This window comes from Leptinotarsa decemlineata, unplaced genomic scaffold (genome assembly GCF_025532065.1).
Source record: "Leptinotarsa decemlineata unplaced genomic scaffold, Ldec_3_MD MMD2_P_RNA_scaffold_5, whole genome shotgun sequence".
Classification (NCBI taxonomy): Eukaryota; Metazoa; Arthropoda; class Insecta; order Coleoptera; family Chrysomelidae; genus Leptinotarsa; species Leptinotarsa decemlineata.
In genome coordinates, this window is record NW_027412532.1 from 15244011 (window position 1) to 15271180 (window position 27170).

The 27170-nt window shown below is 36.2% G+C and overlaps 1 protein-coding gene across 1 annotated transcript in view; it reads left to right on the forward strand.

Annotated features, from left to right (window-relative positions):
• The window catches only part of LOC111514830 (serine protease persephone), a 64607-nt gene extending 43302 nt beyond the window's left edge, over positions 1-21305 (forward strand). The window contains exons 7-11 of the mRNA XM_074186782.1: positions 4323-4520; positions 5329-5408; positions 7498-7610; positions 15430-15850; positions 21062-21305. Coding sequence (XP_074042883.1) covers positions 4323-4520; positions 5329-5408; positions 7498-7610; positions 15430-15850; positions 21062-21244 — 995 coding nt within the window. The 3' untranslated portion in view covers positions 21245-21305. The remainder of the gene's footprint in view (positions 1-4322; positions 4521-5328; positions 5409-7497; positions 7611-15429; positions 15851-21061) is intronic.
• Positions 21306-27170: the final 5865 nt, after the last annotated feature.

Here is a 27170-nt window from a genome sequence, read left to right on the forward strand (position 1 = left end):
TGATGCTTATGAAAAATTTATATATTAAGCCACAAGTGAGGTTAAACATCTATCTTCATGAATGTTAAGGAAATATGTATCTAAATTTTGAAATAAGTAGCAAACTGGCAAAGGAAATAGTTTTTGAGATAATAAAGTTGGAAATTTGAAGTTACAAACATTTATAGATGGTAACTAAGGAAAGTGGAAGATTTTCATCTTTTTTATCAATAAAACATTCTTCTCGAAGCGACGAAAGTGGACACCACGAAAAATTATTTTCTCCTAGAATTGAAATCAATTTGATAGAGAAGTTAGTGAAAATTGTATAATTATATAGAATAATAATAATTGAATGAAGTTATAACAAAATTAACCTGTATAAGCCAAATCCAATCAAGAAATTCAGTACGTGGAGAATTTCCAGCACAGCAGAGAAGGATCCGGTGAATACGAAAATTTAACTGCACAACAAAACACTGAAGGAAAATAAGGTATTGACCTCTTTCAATACCGAGTATAAAATATTTGCATATATATATATATATATATATATATATATATATATATATATATATATATAAATAATGTGTCCAAGAACAAAGACTGAACAATTGAATAAAAACATTAAATCCAGAATTTGCATTGAGTATAAAACTTCTGAGTGTCAAGGAGTTTAACTGTCATTTCATAAACTGTTAGTGCCTTCCGTAATTCACGTTACTTACTTTGGTATAGCATAAAACATTTCAGAATTATTTGCTGTTTTCATTAGTTAATTTATATTTAGGAGTTAGTTTTTACATTTTATTAAACTGTTTTACATTTTCCTATATTCAGTTTTGTCTTTCCCAAATTTATTTACAAATACCTACACCTGACATTCAGATTATTTTTGGGTAAGTAATATTTGTATTTGAGCCTGAATCCACCTGAGGTGTTGAGAAAAATGTCTATACATTGGGTTATAGGGATTTCAACTCAACATAAGAGTTTAGCCGAATCAAAATTATAATTTCATTGAAGAAAAAACAACAATAAAAGCAATAATAATAACTATAATATAATAACAAATCCCACTTCACATTTCATAATAATACATATAGGAAAAGAAGTTTCACTTCAGTCGTGTGGTCTAAAACATGTTATTAAAATCTATTAAAATAAAATAACTATATTTTGAAATTACATTGGCATTTCAAATTAATATTGGAATTATCGAACTAGGAATTATTTGAAATTTTCAAACATCTTATTCAATTTTTCAAATGGTGTACCACACATGGTATATTGCTATTCGAAATAAGTTGAGAAGGGAGCTGGAGGCGTACAGAGGATTAAGTTACGAGTGTCACTTGAGCACTAATAAAAGTCCCTGAAAACTTTTTGTTACAGATCTGGTAAATTTTTTATATTTCTGTTCGTTTTGGAGAATGCCAAATTATCATTGGAAACCCCTGTTTTTAAAGGTAGGTAGTACATGTAGGTAGAAATTACGCGCAAATTCAACTAAGCTTGTTTATTTAAAGAAACTCGGATCGGTTAGACTATTGAACTCTTTGGAAATTCCGTCTTGTGAATAAAACCAGACCTGCAGGTATTCAGTATGAAAACAGGTGAGCTACACACGTACAGTGGCCCACGATCATGCGAAGTTTCTTGTTAATTACTTTCAGTCTCCTCCCCATTATAGCAAGAGGTGAGTACTAACATCACGTATCGTCTATTCACGATTTCGTCTTCGTAAAATTATATTTCAAAAAAATTCATATGGGTACTGTAAAAGGTGAGATGAATATTTAAGACATTATAATCCAAATAATCAGTTGAAAAATTAAATATAGGCCACTAAAGTGCAAGAAAAAACAAGTTACTTCAACACAAAAAATTAAAAAACATTCTCATTTTCTACATATTGGTTTTAGGACTTACTGTACTGTATTTACATTCTTTTACTAGATAATGTAATGATTGTATCCGATCATTTCAGGTGATTGAAACTACACAAGATTTAATTATCTGATCGTAGATCATGGTAATGTTTTTAGAATATAAAATGTTTCAATCTGATATTACCAACTGAGTAAAGAATGTAATACCATAAGATGGTTGACTTTGTGGGTAAGCTCATTTTTTAAGACAATTTTTCTCAAATTGGCATATTTTTCACGTACAACTATGTAACATAAGGGTAACGCCCTGTTACCTTGTTACCAAGCCCTCTAAATATGTGAGTTAGTTTATATAAATTCAATAACATTATTCAATTCAGAATCACAAATGAACACTGTACTTTCATTACACTTCATGAATATCACGCTAAGTTGACCTGTTTTGCTCTATAAGTACTCAGTTGTAGTTCTTGGTGAAATGATAGTCTCAAACCTCAAGATCATATGATGAGATGTGGAGAGTGGTCACCAAATACTATACGATATTAAAAACTCTAGACTTACAAAATGATAAAGTGTTCTCTATAATATTTTCATTTTATTAGGTTAGGTCAAAAGTGGGTGGATCTATTCGACTCTCCACCGCAAACTGCAAGGGTTTATTGTGGCTCACACAAATTCAGACTCGACCAAATAAAGCCAGCTTCTAAACGAAGGCGAAACGTTTATATGATGAGTTATCTTTCAGGTCAGATGGTTAAGAGTGCGGCTCTGCCTAACTCTGAAAACCTGATTCTGTCCGCAGTGGGGCAGGTACAAAGTATGTGCTCTGCTTTTTCATCTTTCTCCAAACAGAGGCGACATACACTGTCTTCCGACAGTCTGAATCTCGGCATCTAATGATTCAAATGATCTGTGAGAAGGTGTTTTTGATCCATCTGTGAACCAACAACTATCTACTCTTAATATTTTCTTCTCCCGGAGGATGCAGTCCTCTCTACTCGGGAACAATATTTTATAAGACAGTTCGTAGTTGACAGTTGGACGCATACAGTCAGAGATCATTTCCAGAATGCTGTGACTTCCAGTGTCAACCGACAGTCTATTGCACTGTGCATTAAATTGATTTGTGCGATTGGCAATGTGCACAAGTCTATATGCAGTCCATCTAGCCTCTCTCTCCAGAAAAATATGGAGAGGAGGTAGACCTAGAAGAATCTCCATGGCCGCTGATGGTGTGGTAGTGATGGCACTACTGATGGCCAGACAAGTCTGTCCCTGTATGCCAGAGAGCTTCGCCTGAGCCGTTTTCTGTAAAGCCTTCAGCCACCAGGCAATTGTTCCATAAGTGACAATCATTACATACATCCATTGGATTTGTTTGGAACCTAAACCCAAGTTCTATCACAAATCCTTCGACATTCCATAAGGATAGTCTGGCTTTGTGTAAAACTTTTTTCAAGTGGGCGTTCTAGGTGAGTTTTTTATCAAGGACAATTCCAAGATATTTCACCTCATTTCCAAAGGAATGACCTCATCATTGAGGGAATGTGGCGTTAAAAGGGTGGAGGGGATTATCACAGTTTTGCTGGGGTTGACAGACATCTGCTCCCTCAGGCGCCAACTGTGAACAACGTCCATCGTGCTTTGGAGCATATTACTAGCTACCCTTCCCAACGTGGACCTTGCAAAGATGTCGAGGGCATCTGCATAAGCTTGCAGATTTACTCTTCCTCTGTCGAAGGTATCAAGCAGAGCGACCACAGAAGGGGAGATAGTACCCCACCTTGAGGGCAGCCTCTGATGACCCTGAACCTAATGGTCTCGCCTATGCCAGCATGGCATAGATCCAGCCAGTTATGGTCGATTCTATACCTTTCTATACCGATTCTATACCGCAATCTCTACTGTAGTCGAACAGCTGTTTGGTTTCAACCTTCGAAGGGTGAATGAACGCCTTGGAGTAAATCAATCCTGGACTCGCCATCCAGGTGTTCAATATTTTTTTGGCAAAGCCTAAAGCGATGCCAATGTCAGGTTCTGGCCGATGAAGCTGCTTGCAGCAAACTCCTCTACAAGGGAGTCAGCATCCTCATGCCTTCCAAGCCAGTATGGCCAGGAATCCAGACCAGAGACAATCTGTTATGTCTTCCTATCGAGGAGAGTCGTTTTTGGCCATTTGCTACCAATTTAGACGTTGCTCGGTGGGAGCCAAGAGCTTTCGCAGCTGCTTAACTATACGAAAATTTTTTTATTGACTTGTGCATGAGGTTGGATTCTACCAAAATTTCCGTTCACCATTCAATAGCATAGATTTCCGCTTGAAATACAGTCGCATAGGTCCCAAGGCAGGTTGATATATCTGTCCTGGGTCCGCGACTGAAAACACCTGCACAGAACCACATTAATCAACCCAATAAAATGATCAATCATGAGTAATTTAATTTTCAGAATCAGAACCTTGCACTCTAACGACAGGCATAAATGGAAAATGTATAAGTATTCAAGAATGTGACTATGCAATATCTCTGTTACAAAGAGGACAGCGTCCTGAAATATGTGGCTTCGATGGTAACAATCCCCGTGTCTGCTGTCCCGAACTTGTATCCAACGCAGGAGGTAGAAAACCAGGGGAATTGAGTGACTTGAGTAAGTAATATACAACCGTTCATATAATGAATATACGCTGTTATTTATGAAAAATTAATTTGATAATCAATGACTAAATGTAGAAAAAAAACAATGTGAGCCAATGAAAACGAAAAATACTCATACACTCACTCAGAAATTTGTATTTTTCATTTCGAGGGGTCAATATTCTGCGCATATTTTTGCTTGTTCCAAAAAGAAGATATAAGGAAATTCACTGGGGAATAGGGATGAGGCATCGGGAAGAATGATCCCCAGAATTCTCAATAACTCAAAAACTACGATATCTAATGAAAATGTTCTCAAATTGGATCATTCTACAAAACACTCTAAAAAAAATGGTTTTCAGACCTTCTTACCAGGACCATTACTCAAAGAGAAGCGAATGGAAGAAAATGGGAAAAAAATCAAAACATTATTTTCTTCAAATCGATAAAGTAATGAAAAAATTGCAGGCTAGGCTACTCAAAACAGAATTTTACAGCGAAGAGAATATTTGTAAAGATGTACATAAAACTCTTTACAAAAAATGTAATTTGCAGCTTTTCGCCAGGACCAATACTCAAGGAGAAGCGGAGGGAAGAAAATGGGAAAAAATTCAACAGATTGTTTTTTTTATTATTTCCTTCAAACCTATGGGTATTTCATTAACTTTAATATTACCAAGAAAAATCATTTGAATGAAATAATGAAATTGAACTAAATTTTAACAGTCTTCGAGCAATAACTGAAATTCCATTGCTTCATTAGAAATTTCATTTTAAAATTGATTACATTGATTTTTTGAATAATGTCACTTCATTTCCAGAATGTCAGGAATATTATTCATATTTTGGTATAACTGTGTTTGGAGGAGAGGTTTCGAAAGCAAAAGAATTTCCACATATGGTGAGTATATCTTCGAATATAAGGTAATGTCCCCAAAAAAAGTGTGAGATGCAACCTGATGTCGTACATATGAGATTTTGTTGGTCAATCAAACTGTATTGTGCTACCTACATACCTACATGTATACTATATATCCTAGTAATAGTTAGTATCCACTCATTCTGTTCAACACAGAAGTATGGGACAGGTCACATTGTTGTCATGTATCCAATTTGATAATGAAGTTTCCGGTGTCAATGAAAGTACTGTACACAGAATTTGGAAGTAAATAGAAACACAGCTTTTCACTAGAACTGCAACTGCACGATGTCATCATTCATAAGATAATTATAACCTTGCAGATTCAGCCGATATTTTCTGTACTGTGTTCATTCGAAGGGTTCAAGGGTGATGGATTGGCTAGTGAGGTATTTTGAAACGGCCTTCTAGATCATCCGATTACAGTCAGATTTTTTTGGCTGACATCTGAAAACCACTATCTACCAAAAATTCCGAATCCGTTGAGGAAATAGTAAAAATAACTATTGAATAGTGTCGTTCAATAACGCTAAAATGTTGTCTAATGAACACAGTTGTTTTGGAGATCAACTGTATGTGGGTTGAATGAAGTCATGTAATGAAATACATCCTTTCAAAGAGTTGTCCTCCTAGGTCATCGCCCATCTTGTCCTTTCCAGACAGGTGGACAGGTCACTAGGAGACACCTCCTTTATATTGGCAGGTGTAGGCCAAGTCTCGCCAAACACACTGTCTTTGGCAACCTTGAGGTGTCTCACGGTGGAGAAGATTTTGGAAGATGGAGCGATATTACTGTCGTTGCGCGGCGTCTTCAACCTTCTTGGGGTTCCCTCCGTGTGTGTGCACAAGTGGGGAAGCTTTCCTGCAGGGGCAGCCGGTTCCTTGCCTTTATTCAAGGCGGAGCTCTTAGAGCCTGCCGCAGGAAAGCACTTGTGGAGGTGATCTGCTATATCCAGCCTCATTCCAGGCGATAGATTAGAGTATTCCAAGCGATAGATTGAAGTGGACATTTCTGTTCATCCCCAGCCACCGCCTTAGATTGAGGTGAGCACTTCTGTCCAGCCTCGGGATTAGTTTCTGTTTTTGCTGTTTCTGTTGTTTCATTCATGTGTGTTTCCACGAGTAGCAAGGGAAGAGTTGGAGACCTCTGGCAGATCCCCGCATTACCAGAGATAGACTGATTACAATGAGATTTCGCCCAGTTCCCCAAAGGGATCGTTCGTGACCGCATATCACCCTGCGGCCATTCAGCTCACATTCCTTACAACTTAGCTTGGGTAGGCTGGTCCACAGTGGAATGTTTTGCAAAGGTTTGTGGGAGGTTTTAGTTCCCCTCACCCTACTTATTTCTGCCACTGACCAGGAGTCCGGCGACCCCGTCCATAAGGCCACATTGGCTTTCCAGGCAGGGCCTCCAGTCCCCTTGCCGTTCCCCTATCCGCCACCTGGGGAGGTGCCCGATAGGTAGCCCAACTTACGGGCCGTCGACTACTTTTCCTGGTTGAAAGAAATTTGAGGTGGTGCCAGAAGATAGGGAGAGTAAGTGGAGAAAATGCTATAACATTTTCCCTCTTGACATAAGTTTGGGCTTGTATTTTCGTCTGGAAAATTCGGTAACAATTAAACAGAACAAAATTCGTGCTGGTGGCCATGTTCGAATGAAACCTGAAATGCCGAATGTGTCGTCTGCTATTGCGGCAGACATCATCAGTGGCAGGTGCTCTGACTACGTGGTGTCATTCCACCACGGCCTACCAGCTTGGATTTTATTGTACTTAATCGCGACTTCGGTCATGAATACCTATTTTCTTATTATAGTGTATTGACAGTTTTTGGAGAGTAAAATGTATGTTATGCTATTTATGAATACATGAATAACTTCCAAAACGATTATTTAATGTAATTATATTATTTATAGTTTCTAATCATTCACCCAAACCTGTTTTCAATTATAATTTATTGGGAGATTGTTCCGTTCTCTCGTGAAACAGTAACATTTATATCCATTATTCACTTCGGCAATCTATGCTTTATAAATGTTTCTGTTTTTGCATTAAACTCAATGTTTTAGGCACTCATAGGCTTCAAAGGAGATGATGGAGAAATTAAATGGCTTTGTGGCGGTTCGCTGATCAGCCCTACATTTGTTTTGACAGCAGCACACTGTTTGAATTCATTCACTTAGTGAGTATTGCATTGTTTCACGGAAAGGTTTATACAGTGTGTCAATTTTAAAACTTACAATGGGCTATATCTCACGAAGGAAAGCTGATATCGAAAAATGCTTGAAACCGTTTCTAGGATAGTGAGGGGGAACTAAAGTGACTCACCCCATCATCCCCCTGGGCCCCACCTACCAAAATTCAAAAAGTTTAAATTGCAAACCCCTACTTGTGATACATCATTGAAAATACTATACAAAATGCTATCTAATGGTATAAATAATAATTGTACAGGGCGAAGCAATAATTGTGAAACTTTGGTTTAAATGGAATATTTAATGAGGTTTTTGTTGAACTAAAAATTTATTAAAAATATCAATTAAGTAAATATTCAAAGTGGGTTCCGTTGTTGTGTAAACAATGATACAGCCTTTGTCAAAGTCTGCACGAACTTTAATATCAGCCGGCTTACTATGACTTTTTTATTTGTAATGATACCTCCGGACTATTATTTTAAATGATAAGTGTCCGTCGATACTTTTTTGTTAAATAAAAACTTAATTTGCCGTTTTTGCAAAACAAGTTGGAAAGATATGTTTTTTGGGTTCTACCAGAGTCAAAAATTTTTGGTTTGTTTGAGACTTTTGAATGTCATTAGTTTTCATCATTTTTACGATCTGTACTGTCATTCAGCTGTAGTTGTCACGATGGTTTACTCTATACCTGAGCGCGTGGAGATAATTTTCATATTTGCCTCCCAGAACCAGTGTTATTTAAAAACTGCTCAAATAGTTCATGAAAGGCATCCGGACAAAAATGTAAGTCACGTGTACATCCGTTTCAGTGATGATGTACTTTCATGCTGAATGGTAATGTGAAAAACAAAACTGTCGGTACTGGAGTGATGCGCATCGATTCAGAGAAGGTCACACTCAATATCCTGAAAAACTGAATGTTTGGGCAGGAATATTAGGCGATGTTATAATTGGTCCCTTGTTCATACCAGACAATTTAAGTGGCGACATTTATCTAAATATGCTGGAAAACACCATCGAACCTTTAATTGTGCATAAATTAGAGAACCAAAGGGACGTCCAAGGCAACCTAGCTGTAGACGAAGATTTGCTGCACTTCCAACAAGACGGAGCACCTCCTCTCTATGCAGCTCCAGTTAGGAACTGGTTGGATACTAATTATCCGAATAAATGGATTGGAAGGAGAGGTCTCATTGAATGGTCACCGAGGTCACCTGACTTTTTTCTGTGGGGTCACCTCAAGTCAGTTGTTTATAAAACTCAACCTGCATCACTTGGGGAATTGCGAGAAAGAATTACGCAAGCATTTCGCGCCATTACTAGAACAACATTTGACAAAGTTCGTGCAGAATTTGAAAATAGTCTGTATTATTGTTTACAAAACAACGGAACCCACTTTGAACATTTACTTAACTGACATTTTTAATAAATTTGCAGTTCAACAAAAACCTCATTAAAAATTCATTCAAGCCAAAGTTTCACAATTATTGCTTCACCCTGTACAATTATTATTTATAGATAGATAGATTTATTCGACTGTTTTACAATAAGTTTACATCATGTCATATATCAAAAATGGTCATAGAGAGACGTGGTATATATAAATCAATAAAAAACTTTTTGTTGCATTTAGTTTAAAAAGGACAGCACAATATGGTATAGCGTACACATTAAAAATATGTTGTAAAGTAACATACTTCACAAATATGAATATGTCAGTGAAGGATTATTGTTCAATAGATTATTAGCTACTTGAAAATTTATTAATACAATAAAAACAGTAGCCTAAAAGTACATTTCTAATAGCCCTTTTGAATTCAGAATTTTTCAGTGATCGCATCTCTGAAGGCAACTTGTTGAAAAGTTTTCAAATTTATGGAGTTCGTTTTGGATTTTGTTAAACGGAATCTCGGCAACGCTATTCTTTTATTTTCGTGTATTTCACAGACAGTTTGTAAAATGTAAATACATGGAAGCGTCATTATTCTCAGTTTCATAAATAAGTCACGGCAGTCCTCTCTAGGACCTACTCCGGTTATCAGGCGTATGGCCTTTTTTTGTGACCTGAAAATTTTTGCGGCATGGCAGGAATTACCCCATAATATTGTGCCATAACTAATTCGGGAGTGAAATAAACCAAAATATGTATTTCTCAAAATGTCTGGATTGACAATACATCGTAGCCTTCTTAGAAAAAACAAGATACTGAATAGACCTTTATTTAAATTTTCTGTATGCATGTACCACCAATTGAAAGAGTCATCAATTGTAATACCAAGAAGTTTACAATATACACCTGTTGTATAGTTGTTGTTTTTTGAAATGATTAATTTTTGAGTCTTCTGATCATTTAATTGCATGAAGTTGGCGGAAAACCAATCTTTTACATTGTGAATGGATTCATCTGCCATTTGTAAAAGTGTAGATAGATTTGTAGAGGTGTTGATAAAATAAGTATCGTCAGCAAAGAGAATAGTAGAAGTATTATTAGTAGTATGTAGACAGATGTCGTCTATATATATGATGAACAATAACGGTCCAAGTACCGAGCCTTGGGGAACTCCATATTTGGTGGTTCGAAGATCAGAAAAATTTGTACCTATTTTTACTAGCTGTTGTCTGTTATTTAGATAGGATGATAATAGTTTGAGAGGTACACCTCTGATACCGTGACGCTCTAACTTAAGCAACAGAAGGTCATGTGAGACGCAGTCGAACGCCTTGGTCAAATCGCACATGGTGATAATTGCATGTTGCTTGATCTCAAGACCTTCGACAATATCTCCATTGATCTTCAGTAAAGCCCTTATTGTTGATTTGTTCTTTCGGAAACCATATTGGGTGTTTGATATAAACTTATTTTTTTCGAAATAATCTGTCAGCCTATCTTCCAACAATACCTCGACTATTTTTGAAAAAATATTTATGATTGAAATTGGGTGAAAGTTGTTAAAAATATTGGGATCATCTTTTTTAAATATCGGTAACACTCTAGATATTTTAAATATGTCAGGAAAAACTCCTGAGGTGAAGCACTAATTGACTAGAAGTGTTAAAAGTTCAAGCAGTAATTCCGATGTCTACTTAACGAGCAATGCATTCATTTCATTGGATAGCATTTTTTATAGTCTTTTCAATGATGTATCACAAGTAGGGGTTTGCAATTCAAACTTTTTGTGTTTTGGTGGGTGGGGCCCTAGGGGGTTGATGGGGGTGAGTTCTCTTTCATGTCACTTTAGTTCCCCCTACTATCCTAGAAACGGTTTCAAGCATTTCTCGATATCAGCTTTCGTTCGTAAGATATAGCCCATTGTAAGTTTTAAAATTGACACACTGTAATTCAACAACAAGGCAAAATAATGCTGAATTTCACGAAATAAACGTTCGGACCACATACCAATCCCAGAAATGATAGTTTAGTTATAGGACGTTATAGGACGAAAATATTCTGATGAGTTGAGTCAGTAATATCAAAATACACCCCCTGCATTGGCATCAATGAAAGAAATGAGCATTCACTACAATTTCTTATAAAAGGTGAAACTGAAAACTGCGGCGTGGAATAAATCCAAAAACAAATACTTTTCCCAATCAGCTGAACTTCAATACTTTTTTTGAAGTGCGTTTCACCGATAAAGTTGGCGTCTTCAAGAGATGAATGAATCCCTCGAAGTTCTGTTGATTGAAGAGTTTTTCGACAGTTTCTTATGGTAAACAATTCATACATTTCAACATTAGGTAATACATAAAATAAGTTACTACGTTCAGAAATGGGGCGTGTCTAATGAGGAAAGTTGTTTGGATCATCGGCACTTTGAAATCGGTGAGTCACATACCTCGAGTCACATACAGGACGTTCCAATGAAAACTTGACTCCCCCCCTGTAAGTCAGAAACGGACGTGTAATCGAAAATTTCAAAGAACACGTCACTTTTTATTTCTAGGGGGACTAATTCTGATGTGGAGATCATACCCGAAACTTCACCCCTGCGATCAGCAACTACCCCCCTATTTTTTTCAACGGCATGGGGGGTCGAGTGATACATCATTTGAAAGATCTTTTGGCCACCTATTACTTCGGTAATTTTCTTCGAAATTGGTTCATTCGTTATTGAGAAATTGAATGTTGAACGTTTAATTTAAGAAAAAACAGAAAATTTACTGTCGTTCATTTTAATTAGGAAATCAACAACAAATAATATCAGTGGAAACAGAATCAACGGATGAATTGTTGATAACCTAGTTACGAAGTAGAGTACACTTTCGACTTCAGGTGTCCCTACAGAAAGAAGTCCATCGGTGTGTACCTGAGGTGATCTAGCTGGCCACATAACTGGACCCCTTCTGCCGATCCAAGGCATTTGTGAAATTATAGGATTTACCTACACAGTCTTGTGATAGATCCAAGTATGTATCTTCATTGTGATAACTTTCAATGAAGAATGGTCCAACAATATGATTACCAAGAATGCCGACCCAGACATTCAATTTTTGTGGAGTTTGTGAATGTCTTTCCATCACCAAATGCGGATTCACATCGCTCCAGTAACGACAATTATGTCTTTTCACTTCACCATTCAACATGAAGAAACTTTTGTCTGAAAAACATGTATTGTATAATGGGTTGGGGTTATTGGTCACTTTCTCGCTAATCACCTCATAAAACTGAAATAGACGATCAGAATCATCTTCGTTTAATTCCTGAACTAGCCTTATTTTGAAAGGATGGAATTGGTTGGCTTTCAAAATCCGGAAAAAATTAAGTACCTAATACACCAGACGCTCTAACTACTTGTCTGATAGATTGTCGATTATTCATTTGTACATGTCCTAAAACTGCAACTTCAACTCCGTAATTTCTGACAGGACGGGATACTTCATGGTTTCTGTTTTGAACAGAACCCGAAGTTCGTATAGAACTGTTCAACGTATAGATGGCTCACGTTGTGGTCTGGATGATTCGTATTATAAATTCTGGCAGCAGCTTCAGCACATTCATTATTTCGATAATAGGTTGCAGCAGTGGCCAACTATCTACTTTTTGTTCTGCGACAACTAGATTCAACAAAAACTACCAGTGCAGAAAAAACTAACAGTGTCGTCCATTTCAAAACGTTTACTACTAATTAAATGAATCCTACAAATCTAGAAGATCTGCGATAGAGAATTGTTCGGGAATGCCGATTTCTGACTCCGGACATTTCCAATACTGTAAGGAACGCTTTCAAGAGTAGACTGTATTATTGTATGGAACTAGATGGAGGTCATTTTGAACACTTCATCCGTTGATTGTGTTGTCATTAATATTACTTTTGTTGATTTCCTCAATAAAATGAGCGACAGCGAATTTTTTGTTTTTTCTTAAATAAAACGTTCAACATTTGATTTCTCAATAACGAATGAACCAATTTCGAAAAAATACAGAAATAATAGAGGGACAAAAGACCTTTCAAATGATGTATCACTCAAACCCCCATGCCATTGAAAGAAATAGGGGGGGATAGTTACTTACCGCAGGGGAGTAAAGTTTCGGGTATGATTTCCATATTAGAATTAGTCCTCCTAGAAATGAAAAATGACGTGTTCTTTGGAATTTTCGATTACACGTCCGTTTCTGACTTACAGGGGAGGTCAAATTTTCGTTGGAACGCCCTGTATGATGGAATTGGCCGATAATTGATGAAAATCCATGACTAACGTATTCAAGAAACACTTTATTTTGAAATTTTCACTGAAGACTAAACAGTGAAAATCTCACAATAAAGTGCCATTTGAATACTCGAGTCACATAAATGAAAAACAAACGAGATAGTCTATAAGTCAGACTTGAAAACTTGTTTAGACCGAAAGAGTTTCAAAATAGATAATATACATACTAAAAGTTGGCAGCAGACCGATTACTGGGGACTATTATCCATACAATGAATATTTTCCCATAGTCAACCAGGAATTTTCCTTGGTGAATTGAAGATTTGGCATGGATAATGAAACAAACTAGAAAATCCTTTGAAAATGCGAGAAAATTAAGTATATGGGATTAATACAGAAGGTCTCCAAGTGGCATGAAGGTTTACTGGTCAAACTTTGATGCTATGGCTTGTCGGATCATTTCTGTGTATGTCTCTTCAGCTTCCTGAAAGAACGTTCCCTGCAAATGGCCGTCGATGGATATCTCTCGAATACTTTCACCGTCAACACTGGTGTTCCCCAGGGATCCATATTGTCTCTAGTCCTCTTTTTATTGTTGGGATTGAAATGGACACCAATATGTCTTGGCACAATCATGTCGCTCATCGTTTTGATGTTCAACTCGGTACACCTCTAACTTCACTGTTTAAGAACTTTATCTGGAGAACTGCGTTTATGAGAAATAAACTTCCTGGGAACGTTTTCCCAAAAAGATTTAATCTCCAGCGATTCCAATCGCTGCGATGTGAATCGCTACTTTCGCACAAGCACCGCTCTGAGAGCGCCTTAAGAATTTTCCTGTAGTGCTTGTGTTTTGTCCTTAAAAAAAAGTTAATACAACAAGGCTCTGAAAAAATACAAGAGGAATACATAGGGAAGACTGCGAGGAGTTCGAATAGTCCCAGTATGCGCCAATCTCTATAAGATTCTCTCGAAAGGATCTCAGGATCTCAAAATTAAATACCGAAGAGTACACAAAAACAGGAAAAGAGAATTCAAAAGAGTTTTTTCGGGTGTACTTTCCCGCGTCAGAAATTATAAAAACACCGGAGTCCAGCACAAACTCAGATCTAAAGCCCCTAACCGGGCGTTCTGGGATGATTGGCTGTTCTGAAATTGAGTGACATATTTGGAGAAAATTGAATGGGCCGTAAATTAATTCCAATCAGATAGGACGCAGGAAGTAAATGATATTCATCCAGTAATGTTACAAATAGGACTGTAACGTCAATAAAAAAATTATAGTCCTCAGAGCACGTTCGGCTCTTTGATACATACTGGAAATATGGAGACTGATTTGGGCCACCTTCATTTCGAAACCAGGTGTTATCTACCCAAAGGTTGTAAGCATGAACCATCGGGCGTCACTTCAGCATCTTTCCGATTTGCATGTTGTACAGTGTTTGGAGGACTATCGTTGTAGTTAGATCAGATTAGATTGTTGGGGAGCTAGCCCATGGCCTGATTCACTGCGGCCTTTTCAGATCTATTGTGATGCTTCTTGGTTGTTAAAGCTCATTGTCTAGCTTGATATTTTTGTTGAGACTCCATAGCCTTGACACTGACCCCTTCATATAGCTGGCAGCCTCTGGTTTCTCTTCCCCGCATCTTGCGTGTCTCAGCCTTGCCATCGCTTCGCATTTACAGAGCACATGCAGTGCGGTTTCTTCCTCTTCTCCACAGAACCTGCATTGGATTTCTTCTGTCAGACTCATGTTGCTCGTACGTTTCTTGAGTCAGCTATGCCCCGTTAGTAGACCCACCACTACCATTACAACCTTACGATTGTTGTTTAGCAGGTCTTCCGTGAATCTGGGCGATGGTTTCTGTCGTTGTAGTTAGTACGAGTTGTTACTCATGTGTATAGTTGTTGAGTTAGAAATGAAAAACCACCAGGAAAAAATGGACAGTACTCGGAGAAAACTGAAATCAGTCTCAAGTTTTCGCACTAAAGACTTGACAGGCTCAATTTTTTTCATGTTTCAATCTTGCCTAATTTTTAGTTATTCAGTTTCTTTCAGTAATCAATTCAATTTACTTTTCCTTTCATTACGCCTACTGTACTTATACAGCCCAATAACTTGAATATTCACTATTACCAACATCAAATTCTTTCAGTGGATCTCCGAAACACGTTAGACTTGGTGACTTGGACCTCTCGACTGACACTGATGAGGCAGATCCCCAACAATTCACAATAAAAAGAAGCATTCCTCATCCAAGGTATGAACCTCCGTCGAAATACCACGACATTGGTCTAGTTGAACTGGATAGGCCAATAAACAAAACGGAATACGTATCCATGGCGTGTCTGCTCACTGAGAGACAACACGAGGAAAACGTCATGTTAGCTACCGGATGGGGAAAAGTGGAATTCCAAGGAGATTCAAGTAATATTCTCTTGAAAGCTAATTTGACAATTGCACCACATGATAAGTGTCAAGCTGCCTATAAGTCTTCCAATAAACTTCTTTTGGCTAGAGGGATTGTGGATGATATGATGATTTGCGCTGGGGATAATCAAACTGACACTTGCCAGGTAATATGCATTTGTATTTGGCACAATTTTAACATTTCCAACGATAAAACCAAAATATAGCGTGATACTGGATTTATTTAAAACAAAAATGAAGTAACTGTGAACATGCCCACCATAACAAAAATGCTGTAAAAGTTAGTTTCTCTGTTCAGATATCGCTGCAAAAAATATCGATTTCAAAAGAAAAATTTCAATTTTGTCACGAACGAATTTTATTTTATGGAGCTTGATTTGAAAACAAGCAAGTTTCAAAATTATTTCAATCAGTTTTCGATCATTTATAGCCAATTCTTTTTTTGGAATTGACTCAAACTGAAAACTGTTTCTCCAGTAAATCATCACCAATATCACTTTCTTCAAAAAATTAATCTTTAGAATTTGGATTATAAAATCACCTATGAACAATAATTCAGAAGAACTGTCAGAAAATTTCTATTTTTATTTCATACAAAGGCTTCAAGTAATTTCAGAAATAAATGAGTTACTCTATAATAATAACAAAATGTTGATAACCCAAAATTGACTGAGATAAGGTAAACTTGCATTTCTTTAATGTCCCCCTCTTCTATTTTTTGAACGGGTCAATCAAAAAATTAAAATTTGAGATAATGAAATTAATGCTTGAATACTTTACTTTAAAGTGAAATTGACAGATATCGCCCAGTCGCCATCGGGGAAAAAAATTAAATGGAAAGGGGGTTCTTGTGACATATATTTTTGAAGCTCCTGACAAATGCTTCACAACCCTAGAATATAATGTCAATATCTTCAATTACTACAAAATGGCGGAACTTTAAATAATTGCCTGAAAACATTGACATTTAACTACATATTATGAGGTAATAAGCTTGAGGTCAGTTCAGAAGATGCTCGAAATGGTTGCCTTGAACTTATTGATATCTGATATTTCACGCCGAACATCTTCGAACACAGTAACGTCAATATCTCTACAAATAATCATTATTCTCTACTGTATATCCGATATTGAAGCAGGTTCAGTTTGTGGGGATTCAAATAGTCACATAAAAAAATCCAAAGGTGTCAATTCTGGCGAGCGGACTGGCGATTCTGTACGACCTCGACGGCCAATCCAACGACCGGAAAAAGTAGTATCCAAATAGTTTTTTACTTATCTGGAGTAATGTGGTGGTACTCCATCTTGTTGGAATACAATATCTATATCGAGTTCATTAGGATTCGCTTCGACGATTTCAGTGATGAGAGGGTCAACAGTAGTTTCCGGTATACTCAAATACAGTTTTCCTGTTGAATTTTGAGCAATAAATAGAAGTCCTACAATATGGTTTCTCAATATTTCTGTCCAAACGTTAATTTTTTCTGGATATTGGGTATGTATTTCCCGGAAAACGTGAGGGTTGGTGTCATTCGTCACTGAAACAAATATTTTGGAGATAGGTAGGATGCCTTGCAATGGTATCTGTCATGATTTCACAGAATTCTGTTTTCCGATCAGGGTCATATTCAGTTAATTGGTGTACCATTTTAATTTTGTATGAATGATATCTAATCCTCTTCAAAAGTCTCCACACACTAGAAGGGGACACCTCACAAACATTCGCGACAGAATAAGTAAACTGTTCAGGATTTACTACCGTTTCACCAATTATTTGCACTTGCTTTTCTTCCGGAATGGATGGACGTTGTGAATTTGGATACTAATAGGACGATTCGGAAAACGTTTATTGAGAATCCTTTCGGTCTCGTGAAAGTTATGCATCGCACCGTAAATAAAAATCGCTTCAATTTTTTCTTCCAATGGACGAGAATTTGCCATTTTAGAGATTGTTGACGTGGTACCTTTCTACTAGTGAAACCGAAAACTAAATGAGAACATTCCAATGATGTCCATTGTCGTACTGACATTTCTTATCGTTTTTATAATGAAAAAATAATTTAACAAACCTTATCGGGTCGTTGTAATTGCCATATGGCAGATAAAAAGGAATATTTCTAGAAATATTAATATTGATGTGTTTGCCTTCAGAAAATTATTAAATGTTTCGCCATTTTATAGTAGGTGAAGATATTGACTTCAAATTCTAGGGTTGTGAGGTATTCGACAGGAGATTCAAAATGATGTCACAAGACACCCTTTCCATTTAATTTTTTTTCCTAGATGGTATCCAGTCGCCATTTCGAAAGCTTCATCTGTCAATTTCACTTCAAAATAAAGTATTCATGCATTAATTACATTATCCCAAGTTTTAATTTTTTTTGAGTTGACCTGTTCAAAAACTAAAAGAGGGTGTGAGATTAAAGAAATGCACTGGAAAGACAAGAAATGAAAATAGCATAAAAGATATGGAAGTAACCTCGATGGGAGTGTCAAGTCAAAAGATAACTGATTCTTCCGGAGGAGAATAACGATACTCCCTCCTCGTGATCGAAAGCTTTCTGTGGACATTCTACGAAGACATGAAGGAATAATTCCGATAATGATAATAACGGTTTATTTCTCCAAGAAACGCTCATGTTTGTAGTAGGGACAGAAAACAATAATTCGGAACTATAACCTAACAAAATACGAAATGAATGCCATAAAAGATGAATTGGAACTGATAGATGATTGAATATACTTACTGGATCAACTGTTAAATTATTGAAATAGAGTGACTAGAGTCACAGGATAAAGAAAAGTTAAAAGGTTGGTTACCTTATCATTGAGGTTTCCTGATTTGGACAAAAATAACTCAAGATTAGTAGGTACTCCAGACAGTGGTCTGGCTGCACCACCAAAACTGCAGAATACTTGTTTCGCGAAAGACAAGGTCTCTTTTATATGTATGATGGAATTGGCCGATGCTTGATGAAAATCCATAACTAACATATTCAAAAAATACTTTATTGTGTGATAGTCACTTAATGATTTCACAATAACGCAACAGGTCTTTCGCCATACAATGGCTTCTTCGGGCGTGTCTTTACTAATTCTACATATTCAATGCCTAATATACCTTATTTTACAATTTGAAGTACCTACATTTCAAGTACCTGAGTCTTCGAATGCCAGGTACAACCCCCAAGTTTTCAATTGGGAAGTATAGGTTTGTGATATATCGTTTCAAAGGTATCTTCATTCTCTATTGAAAAATGTTATCGCTCTCAAGTTTATTGAAACAATTAAGATAATATAAATTAAAATCATGTGTTTACCGAAATTCAATAAAATACAGTCAAAAACTCAAATGTAATGCAAAACGTAATGAAATGTAGAATACGAAAGAGAACTATGGATGTTAACGAGGCAGATGTTCAAAATGTTCACCGCGAACGTCTTGGCAACATTCTAATCTCAAATAAAACTGTCTTCTAACAGTATTTAACATATCAGGCGTGACCGACCTATTGGTCGGTCATTCAAATCTGAAGGTTTGGTTTTGTACACATTGCCTATCCACCGATTGGGAAATGTTGTATCGAGGTATTGCCTGACATAAACTTGGTAATGTGGTGGTGCTCCACTCTGCTGAAACCATATCGTATTCACTGGAACATGAGGGTTTCCTGGATCAGGATATAAATTTGCTAAACTTGGAGTGACTTCATTTTGAAGTAGTGGCAAATAATTATCGTTATTCAAGTTGCCCTCAATGAATAAGGATCAATGATGTAGTTTTCTACAATCCCTGCCCAAACATTAACCTTTTGAGGGTATTGCGTGTGTTCTTCTCTCATCCAGGATGAATTTTCCGTTGACCGGTATCGGCAGTTTTGCCGATAAGCATGACCGTTAAGAGACAAAATACACTCATCAGAAAACATAACGTCTTCTAATTAGATGATATTGTTATCTGACATGTCCATCATTTGCTGACAAAAATAAGTTCTTCAATAAAAATCGTCTTCCATGAGCTCCTGAGTACTGAGTAGTTATCATTTTATAGGGATGCATTTTATTTTCTTTTAATATGTTTACTATCTATGTATGGCTAACATTGAATGTAGTAGATGCCTGTCTACTCGATATATGTGGGTTTTCCTCAAACTCAAGCATCACATCTAATTTTGGTTCATCACTCATTGCATTGGCAGCTGCTTTTTTCATCTGCCCCACATGACCAAGCTCGCGGAACTGCTTCTCTATTTTGCTTATTGTTCCTTGAGATATGGGCGGTGAATTAGGAAATTACTCATGAAATAGGCGAGCTACTTCCTGTTGTGTTCAGGTTTTATCTCCGTAACCAATCATTTGTAAAATTGTTATTTTATGCATTTCCGTTAATCTAAGCATTTGTCAGACTTGAAGTTAACGAACTTCAAACTTGAATTGAAATAACAACAACTATTGTTGTAACATACAAAACAAGTTGACAAGGCGTTTCAAACTAACGTTGCCACGGAAATTATTTACAGTTTTTTAAAGGATACCATCTAAAAAAACATTGCTATGGTTTTGGCTCACTTTCTTATTATCAATACCTCAACATAAAATAAGTTTTGAGTAAATTGCAATAAGTTTTGAGTATATTTTATCGAATTTCGGTAACCACATGATTTCAATTCATTTTATTGTTATAATAAACTTTAAAGCGGCAACATTTTTGAACAGAAAATGAAGAAATCTTTTGAAAGACATATCACAAGCTTTTACTTCCCGTTCAAAATATTGGGGGTTGTACCTGTCATTCGACGGGGTTTGAAGGTAGGGGTAGCATTTTTCCGTTGAAGTATGTCAAATTATAATTTAACCGTAACCGAAATAATGAATTTATTCCATTTGGCTTTTACACACTGTATAACAGTAGTTACAGAACTTAATTAGTAAATAATGAGAGTTCTGGTCGAATATGCAGATTTCGAGAATAAATGAGTACCATACAATACTAATTCTAGGTAAACAGGTAAAAAGTGGTTATTAGAGAATAATTCTCGAAATTTTAATGAAACTAAGTTTCCTGTTTTCGTAAGAATTTTTTCTAGGTGTATTTTGACAAGAAAGAAACGGTTGCCTTACTAGGCACACGTCTAAATCAAATCCAGGAGAATCAATCACCTCCTTGAATTAAGACAACCGTTTTTGATTTGTCGATAGTTCAATAAAGATTTGACATATTAATGTCCAAAATGTTTTTAATATAATTTCAGGACACTGCCAGAATTGATCTGTTTCTAGTATGTGAGGACTATGTATTTCAAAATTCACACCAAGTTTTTATTTATTTTTTTAATATTAGTATCTTTATATTTTAGGGAGATTCCGGAGGACCTTTGCAGCTTCCGAATCGAGTTGTTCGTACTAAAATAAAAGTTTATAACATAATCGGTGTTACATCGTTCGGGAAAGTATGTGGAATCTCGAATTCACCAGGAGTATACACCAGAGTATTTCACTATCTGGATTGGATTGAAAAGACTGCTTGGCCCAACGAATAAATAGTTTCAACTTGAAAATGTCACAAATTCAACTTTTAATAATAATACACATTTTTTCGAATGAGTTATTTCACTTCGAGATTTTCCTGCATGAATGAAATAAGCTACACTTGGATCGGAAACAATATATAGACTCAACTGAGGGGTAATTTGTTCTATCGGTAGTTCTAATAACAAAAAAACAAGCCCAAAGTGAGTTTTTCATCATAGTTTTTTCTGATTGACTCGGCCGTTACTTGATGAAGGTCCATAGTAATTTCACAAACTACACCATAAATGATTTGATCTCCACAAACTTCATTTCTAAAAACATCACACCTACAGCTCCAACTGATCACTAATTCCTGTCTAGGTGTGGCGTAATTCCGTGAGTAATATTAGGGTGAATATTATCTTGCAATAAAATCAACTCGAATTTTGTGAACTTGTGTAATATTTATTGAAAATTGTTTCGATGAAAATGATCTAGAAATAGAGGTGCTGTTTCAATTTGCCAAAGATCATCAGTACTTCGCTGGTTCGTGAACTGACCTGTTTTTAATAAGAACAATCAATCTTATGTGGAAAGTTAAAAAGACGATTTCTCTCAGAAGGATGTCAATCGTCGAAATAAAATTCAAACCTCTTTCAACGACTAACAAAGGTCAGAAGGGCTTTATGATTTTGGTATTATCCAGTTGCCTGTGAAGTGAGAGTTGCAGAAATAATGCGCTTTTACTCCTGTGTATTCTATGTGTATTCTGAAGTTATAAACGATAAAATTAAATGTATTTCATTGGTTCAGACTTCCATTGTGTGATTGGATATAAATTGATTTGAAATCCCTGAAAGAATCTATAAAAAATTGAAAATTAGCTGAAAAAATAACAATTATATTAAGCAAAAACTGAAATTACAATGGAAGAAAATTCAAGCAACAATCAAAAAATTATTATCAACAAGAAATGGAAATTAAAAGATTTCAAGCCAAATTAAATCAGAAAGTTTCGATTGTTGGTATTCACAACACTTATTTATAGGTCATTCGAGTACGTTCACATATCCCCTCTTTCTTATCTCCGCTACATTGGTTTTAGCGGGAGCTGACCGTTTGGCGGGATTGATCGTGTTCCGCTTGATTATAAGTTTCCATGTGTTGCGTATCTCTACGCAATCTTGGCTAAATGCGTTGTTGGGTAACATATACGTGGCTTCTTTGAATTTTCTCCTAAACCACTATTCCTCCTTGTGGATGATTTCAGCTTTAAATTTCAGTCCAAACATGCTGTGCTATTCCTGATTTGCTGGTTTCTCCTCGCTGTGTGTGTTTCTTGTGCTCGGCAATGCGAACATTCAATGGCCTCTTAGTTTCATCGATGTATGATTCTCCGCCCTCGCAGAGTATCCGGTAAATGCAATTCTTTGAATCGCTCGTGTGCGTTTGATGGCCTGGTTTTCGTGAGGCTGCTACGGATAGTGTTCCCAGATCTGAAGCAGGTTCTTATGTTATACTTGGATCCAATTCTTCTTATACTTTCCGGCAATCCTCTGATGTAGGGAAATACAAGTACCTACTGGTTGCGACGGCTTCTCTTCCTTGTGATGCTTTTGCTGTCTTCTAGTTAAAACCTGTTCCACCATCACTTTGGAGTAACCATTCCATTGAAGATCATTATTGATGATGCCTAGTTCCTTTTTGAGACCTTCCTTTGTATTACAGCGCCCGAAAGCACAGTCTGCTAGTCTTGATAATTCCTCTCGTAGTTGGTTGATGGTGGTTGGATTCTTGGTTCAAATACTGTCATGTGTGAGTGGGTTTTCAATATATAGATGTTTCCCATTTAGTGTCGGTCCTCTTCAACAAAACGTCTAAGAATGGCAATTCGTTGTGGACTTCCTTCTCCATAAAATCTTGAATGGCACAATAATTTCTGAAATGTTAACAAAAATGGAGCATTTTCTTGTTTATCTGAATTGTTTATAATTTTTGAGCTATTCGTTCGCGCAACTTGTAAATTACTAATATATTACTAATCGAATACCACCTCGATCAAAACCTCAAGAAAAACACAAATTTTGCAATTCGAGATTTTGATCAATCTCATAGATAATGTCTTCAAAACAAATCGTTTCACGCCTACTTCTTTATTCAAATTTAGCAATTAGATAACAAACTATCTAAAATAAATGGTAGGTATTTTTTTTACCAAAACAATAATACGGTTTCAATGAACATTATACAGGGTGTAACTAAATAAGCGTAAAACATTTCAGGATGTGATTTCACATCGAAAAAAAGATAGGATCTTTCATACAAAGAAATTTCATTGGACCATCCCTTGTTAAGATACAGCCCCTTAAAGGGGGTACATTAAATTTGTATAACAAATTTTTTCACAAGCACTAAAAAAGTTACAATATTGAAATTAACCTGACGTTTTGTACTACCAAAAAGACACTTAGCCAGAAATTTGTTTGGTTTGGCCCATGGTTGTAAGGGGTGGAAAACGCAACCCCTAAAATTTATTTCCAATGTAACTATTTGTCTTTTTATTTGTTCACCATTCAAAAGCCTGTTTTATTCTAAACAAAAAATGTCTCTTGGGTTTTTTGCCCAAAATAAACCAGTTCGCAGTAAAAAATTATTTTAGGAACAACTACATCGTCATGAATGCGAAAATACGAAACTAATCTATCTAGTAGGTCGCTATTAGCGATAGTGATCATTAAATTGGTATGACGCTGTCGGTTTATGAATTTTCGAAATTGAATCAATACTGATTGTGTGTTGTTGTTCTGTTCTTAATTTGTTACTTCAATAATTGACTTGTTATTAAGATGGCATACACAAATGAAGAAATGGCTGATATGCATTACGAGAATATGGTTCATTTGACAAAAGAACGCAGGATTGTGGTTGCCATCGAGGAGTACGAACACCATAGCTTGAGGAAGCAGTACTTAATTTGATTGAAGAACAACCTACTACCAGTACTAGAAAGATTGCTTTCCAGCTAAATAATGATCATATGATGGTATTTCGAATTTTAAAGGAACAACTCTTATACCCTCACCACCTGCAACGAGTACAGGCACTGTTACCGCGAGACTTTCCGAACCGTCTAGAATTTTGCAATTGGATGCTGGAAATGATTAGAAGAAATTGTGACTTTCTGAAGACGATAGAATTCATAGACGAATGTAGTTTTTCTCGGGACAAGATTATTAATTTTCATAATTACCACATATGGGCTGATGAAAACCCTCACGCTATTGTCGAAACTAACCATCAAGAACAGTTTTCTCTAAACGTGTGGCTCGGAGTTATTGGGGATGATTTAATTGGGCCCCATTTTCTATCTCCTCGATTAGATGGTGAGGCATACGTTCAATTTTTATGAGAAGTGCATCCAGTACTGCTGGAGGAAGTTCCTTTGGGCGTCAGAAGGGATATGTTTTTTATGTATGATGGGGCTCCCGCCCATTTTAATCAAGTAGCACGTCAGCATTTAACTCAAACATATGCACAAATCAGTGGATAGGTCGAGGAGGACCACAGCATTTGGTTTATCGTAGTCCTGTTCGCGATGTAGAGGCAAAAGAAACCGCATCATCGATGCATGCAGGGTGATTAAAGAGACTCCAGGAATATTTGAGCGAATACGTGGCTCAATTCGCCGACGTCTAGACGCATGCGTAATGTTTGAAGGTAGACATATTGAACATTTACTATGATTTCTACATGTTGTGTGTTTTGTTATTGATAAATCAGTTTTGTTTATTACCCTTTAATCGTTTAATGCAGGTACTAACTACAAAATAACAATAAATCCAGTTCGCATTTATGACGATGTATCTCTGTAGTTGTTCGTAAAATCATTTTTTGCTGCGAACTGGTTTATATGATGCAAAAAAGCCCAAGAGACATTTTTTGTTTAGAATGAAACAGGCTATCGGTAATGAATTTTCAAATGGTAAACAAATAATAAGACAAAAAGTTACATTGGAAATAAATTTTAGGGGTTGTGTTTTCCACCCCTTACAACCATGGAGTAAACCAAATAAATTACTGGCTAAGTGTCTTTTTGGTAGTACAAAACGTCAGGTTAATTTCAATATTGTAACTTTTTCAGTGCTTGTGAAAAAAATTGTTATACAAATTTTATGTACCCCTTGAAGAGGCTGTATCTTAACAAGGAATGCTCCAATGCAATTTCTTTATATGAAAGACCCTATCTTTTTTTTCGATAAGGAATCACCTCCTCAAATGTTTTACAGTTATTCAGTTACACTCTGTATATTACACGCTATATTATATATAAACATATGAAGAAAAACAAAATATAGTTATATAACAGAGTATATAGAAGAGTTATCTATATTCAGTTGTTTCCAAGGACGCATAGGTGTCTGCTGTTGAAGCAGACTGAAGCCTCTGGCGTAGAATTAATAAAAAAACCAGCACTTTTCCCAATCATCAGAACTTTTTTCTTCATTTCCTGGAGATGCCAACTTGGTTGGTGAAACGCGCTTCAAGAAAAGTATTGAAGTTCTGGCATCTTCAGGAGACGAATAAAAAAAGTTTTGTTCATTTCCCGAAAACGTCAACTCGATTGGTGAAACGCGTATCGAGAAAATTATTGAAGTTCTGGTGACTGAGAAAAGTGTTTGTTTTTCAGATAACTATGATCAATTATTGACCTAATAGGGCGTGTAATTTTTCTTGAGGGCATTATCCTTTAACCAAATGTTGAGGTGGTGTTTTTTATTCTGTTAATTATTTAGAGTATTGTGTTTTCATCTCCAAACCAGTGTGAATAATTCGAGAGATATGAAGGCCACTTTTTCCAGATGCCTTTTTTGATGTTTCATGAACACGAATTTCTATGGTTTTCATTTCCTTATCACGATGGGAGTACTACTAATTAGTTTCAAGGACTTTAACATTAATCCATCGAATCCCACAATTCATCTTTTTCAACTTCTTTGACTGCTACTGCTTTCAAAATATATACAAATAAAGTGGCAAGTCGATCACTTGAAAAATGTTTCTTGTGATTTCCACTCTGGTAAGTCGAATAATATTTTGCAAGGTGACTTGCGAAGATGGTTGGTGTTTTTTTTTCTTCTATAGAATCAGTGATGCTCAAACAAAACAGTATTACTGATTCAATGAACATTTTATATGACCAGCTAGGTCATTTTTGATTTGGATACAATTATACTGAGTCAGTTTTATATTGTAATGAATCTGAAGCCGCCCCTGACTGGTAGGTCAGCCGACTCATGGAACAAACACATGACCTCACCTCAAAAAAATGCAGTCGGGAATCGCCGGTAAAATTCCAGCACCGAACCGACTACAGAATTCTCGAAAGGACCTTTACCGATATAAGCCCGTCTTCCCGACCCAAGAGGGCAGTTCAGAAAGTGAATCGAGCGGCTAAACAAGAAATTCAAATAGTAGAAATAAATTAAGTGTTAGTTGCTAAGTGTTGTAATAAATAAATTAGTTTGTGATTAGTGAAATATTGTTGGAAATAAATTTGTTTAAGACAATTTATTGATTTGTTGCAATATATAAGTTAATAAATCGTCATGTCACATAACACAGTAAGAAAAACAATTTCAAAATACAGTTTAATTAGAGAGTAGAAGAGTTATCTATAAATCTCATATCATTTCGGAAAATTATTCAATCATTAATCACAATTTTTCGAGAAATGATGATAATTATATCAGTGAACTGCTCGGATAGTCGATGATGACTTGCTTATTCTTCTCTTTTTCTGCAGCATACTTCGAAGGGATCAGTACAGTATCCCATGTTTCCCACATCCCTGAAAGATTGAAAGATTATTATTCGAACAATTCTGATTCCTTGGGAATGTATTAGGAAGTAAAGAGGCTGCTGAATCAGAATTTAACAAAATTGCGTCATATTACT